Genomic DNA, 2,841 nt, shown 5'->3' on the forward strand with positions numbered 1-2,841 from the left:
GGAGGGAACATATTGCAGGGACACTGGGTATAAGCCCAGGTACGTAACGGGGGTGGGGGGGGGGGGGGGGGGGGGGGGGGGGGGGAGAGGGAGGGAGTGGGGAAGGGAGGGAGGGAGGGAGGAAGGAAGGAAGGCATTTATTAAGTGCTTACTATATGACAGGCACCATGATAAGTGCATTATAATATTATCTCATTGGTCCTCACAACAACTCTGCAAGGTAGGTGCTATTATTATCCTCATTCTATAGCTAAGGAAATTGAGGCAGGCCCTCAGAGGATAAGTGATTTGCCCAGGGTCACACAGCTAATAAGTATCTGAAACCAGATTTGAAATTGGGTCTTGACTTTAGACCAGGGCTCAGTATGTGTCAGGAAAGGCAATATTTAAACCAGTCTTCCTGACACAAAGTCAGGTCTTTATTGACACCACAATTTTTACTAGACTGTCTAAAACAGCTTTAGGTCTGATGTTTGAAGTAGTCAGGGAAAATAGTGTATACCATTTACCATTTTCCTCCTCCAGTAGCATTTTAGAATTTATTCCCCAAGAAATTGATGGCATCATTTCAGTCAGTGGGCTTCATTGACTGTTTGCAAGTGGGAATAGAGTGGGGTGTTCTACAGTTCTGTTGCCCTGATGGTTAGGATACCATTTTGCTACTGTTATCATTCCATATTTCATCTAGCTCTTACACACATACAACCCTTACTTAGGTTGTTAACTCCATCCCAACCCCAGCCAATCTGACCATAGGCAAAATGCATCATTCCTCTGGCGTTTTCTTTTCTCATTTCTAAAACTGAAGCTACTGCCAATCTATCACGGACCAAGAAAGGCTTGGCACCAGCTTAGGGGAGACCATGCTTCCTGTCCATGACTAGACAGCATGGAGTCAGCAGAGGGCTGCCATGGGAATTAAGCAGCATGCCCTCCACCCTCCCTTGTCTAGGCTCCTTCCCTCCCCATGGTTCTATCACACTCCTCTCCTCTGTCACCCAATAGGGCTACACCCAATTAGAGCACACTGCCTGACCTGGATACACATAGGGGAACCATAGGGTCAGTAGCAAGTAGCAATCATCCCAATTTCCCTCAGGTACCTGAATTCTTAATGCTAGCTCTAATGCCACCATTTGGTTGCCTCCTTCATAGAGAAGTTCCAAATAATTTCAATCAATAACCAAGCATTTATTAAGCACTTTCTGCATGCTGTATACTGCTAAGTGCTAGGGATTCGAGGATAAAAATGGATAATAATCAGTAAAGCACCCTGGAGTTCTCTCAAAACAAGATGTCCTCCTTAGCATATCAGTATATTCTCAACAGTCAAGTGACTGTTCATGAATGGTGAAGAAATAAAAAAGAGGTTTTATCCTTAGACCCAGTCGTCGGAAGCCTATCACTTTAAAAGATATGGTGGGATCATTTCAGATCCTTCTGAAAAGTATTAGAAGGTATCCCACCTCAGCTCCCTGACCTAGGGGCAATAAGGGAGACCCAAATATACAGCAGTGGTGGATTGGGGAAGGGGGCTTTATTTCAGTACCTTCTATGTGCCAAGCACTATACTGAACACTGAAGCTCCAAGGAAAGGCTCTGAGATGACATTCAAACAACTATAACAAGTTATATACAGGAGAAAATGGAAATAACCCACAGAAGGAAGGCACTAGAATGAACAGGGACTGGGAAAGGTATTCTGTAGAAGGTACTTAGAGGAAGCCAGAGAAACCTGGAGTATTCCAGGCATGGGGGACAGCCAGTGAAAATGCTCACAGCTGGATGGCGGCATTTCTTGTTCAAGAAACAGCAAGAATCCAGTGTTATTTGTATTTGATTTGACTTGATTTCTAAGATGACCAGAAGGCCTCAATTTGCAGGTGGAATCAAAGGATTTTAAAACCTGGAAGGAAGCTTTAAAATCATTGCCTCCAACCCCCTCATTTTACAGATAAAGAAACAGAGGCTCAGGCATTTGAAGTCGTTTGCTCAAGGTCATAACTCTAGTAAGACGCAGAGTCAAAGCCAGATTTCAAGTCTGAAATCTCACTCTTTTGTGCTAGACTTATTTTCCTCCTTCTGAACTAGGCAGAAAACAGAAGCTGAGACCCAGCAACTGTCTGTTGCCCAATTGCCATGAGTGGTTTTGCTGCAGTTCTGCCTACCCAGTGGTCAGGGTCCTGGTTTAGAAGCATCTTCCTTTGCACTGGTCCTCCTGCCACCACACATTGCCAACTCCCTGACCTGCTGCTTTCCTTCTGTGTATGTCTTGCCTAGGCTGACCGGGTTTGGGATCCACCACTGCTTTGCTAGGAGCATGATGGGACACGAGTTACCCCTGCTCACGAACTTCTATGCCGACTACTATACCACAGCAGGCATAGCCTTAGCTTCCTGCCTGGCCATGTGTTTGGTGGTCAGGTTCCTGGGCCGCAGGGGCGGGCTGCTGCTGTTCATGATCCTCACAGCCCTGGCCTCCCTTTTGCAGCTTGGCCTCCTCAACCGTAAGTGGGGCACGTAGGGTTGGGGAAGGAGTCTGGGGATTGGAGGCTGGGCTCAAGCTCTGGGGCCCCCATCCCATTTTCTCACCCACAACAAGCTGAACCAGCCCAACTGCTACCGTGTTTCCCCGATAATAAGACACTGTCTTATTATTTTTTTTGGACAGAAAAACACCAGAGGGCTTATTTTCAGGGGAGGGCTTATTTTAATGAACATTGACAGCAATTTTAATAAACAGGTAAATGTGAACAAAAAAATGTACCTTTATTCAATAAGCAAATCACAGGGGAAGAACAGGATGACGCGCTCACTGCTGCAGCTCTGATTGGATGCAGC

The 2,841-nt window shown here is 45.9% G+C and overlaps 1 protein-coding gene across 2 annotated transcripts in view; it reads left to right on the forward strand.

The window, feature by feature from the left end:
- Positions 1 to 2,841, forward strand: part of SLC22A23 (solute carrier family 22 member 23) — a 279,990-nt gene that overhangs the window by 252,250 nt on the left and 24,899 nt on the right. Inside the window, exon 8 of one of the 2 annotated variants that reach the window (XM_069103570.1) lies at positions 2,281 to 2,452. In XM_069103570.1, coding sequence (XP_068959671.1) covers positions 2,281 to 2,316 — 36 coding nt within the window. In that variant the 3' untranslated portion in view covers positions 2,317 to 2,452. Of the gene's footprint in view, positions 1 to 2,280; positions 2,508 to 2,841 lie in introns of those variants that run through there. The other variant, XM_069103569.1, reaches the window with a different exon arrangement.

Source organism: Petaurus breviceps, unplaced genomic scaffold (genome assembly GCF_028583685.1).
Source record: "Petaurus breviceps papuanus isolate PSGF00001 unplaced genomic scaffold, PetGlider_PUasm1.0 582, whole genome shotgun sequence".
NCBI classification, from domain to species: domain Eukaryota; kingdom Metazoa; phylum Chordata; class Mammalia; order Diprotodontia; family Petauridae; genus Petaurus; species Petaurus breviceps.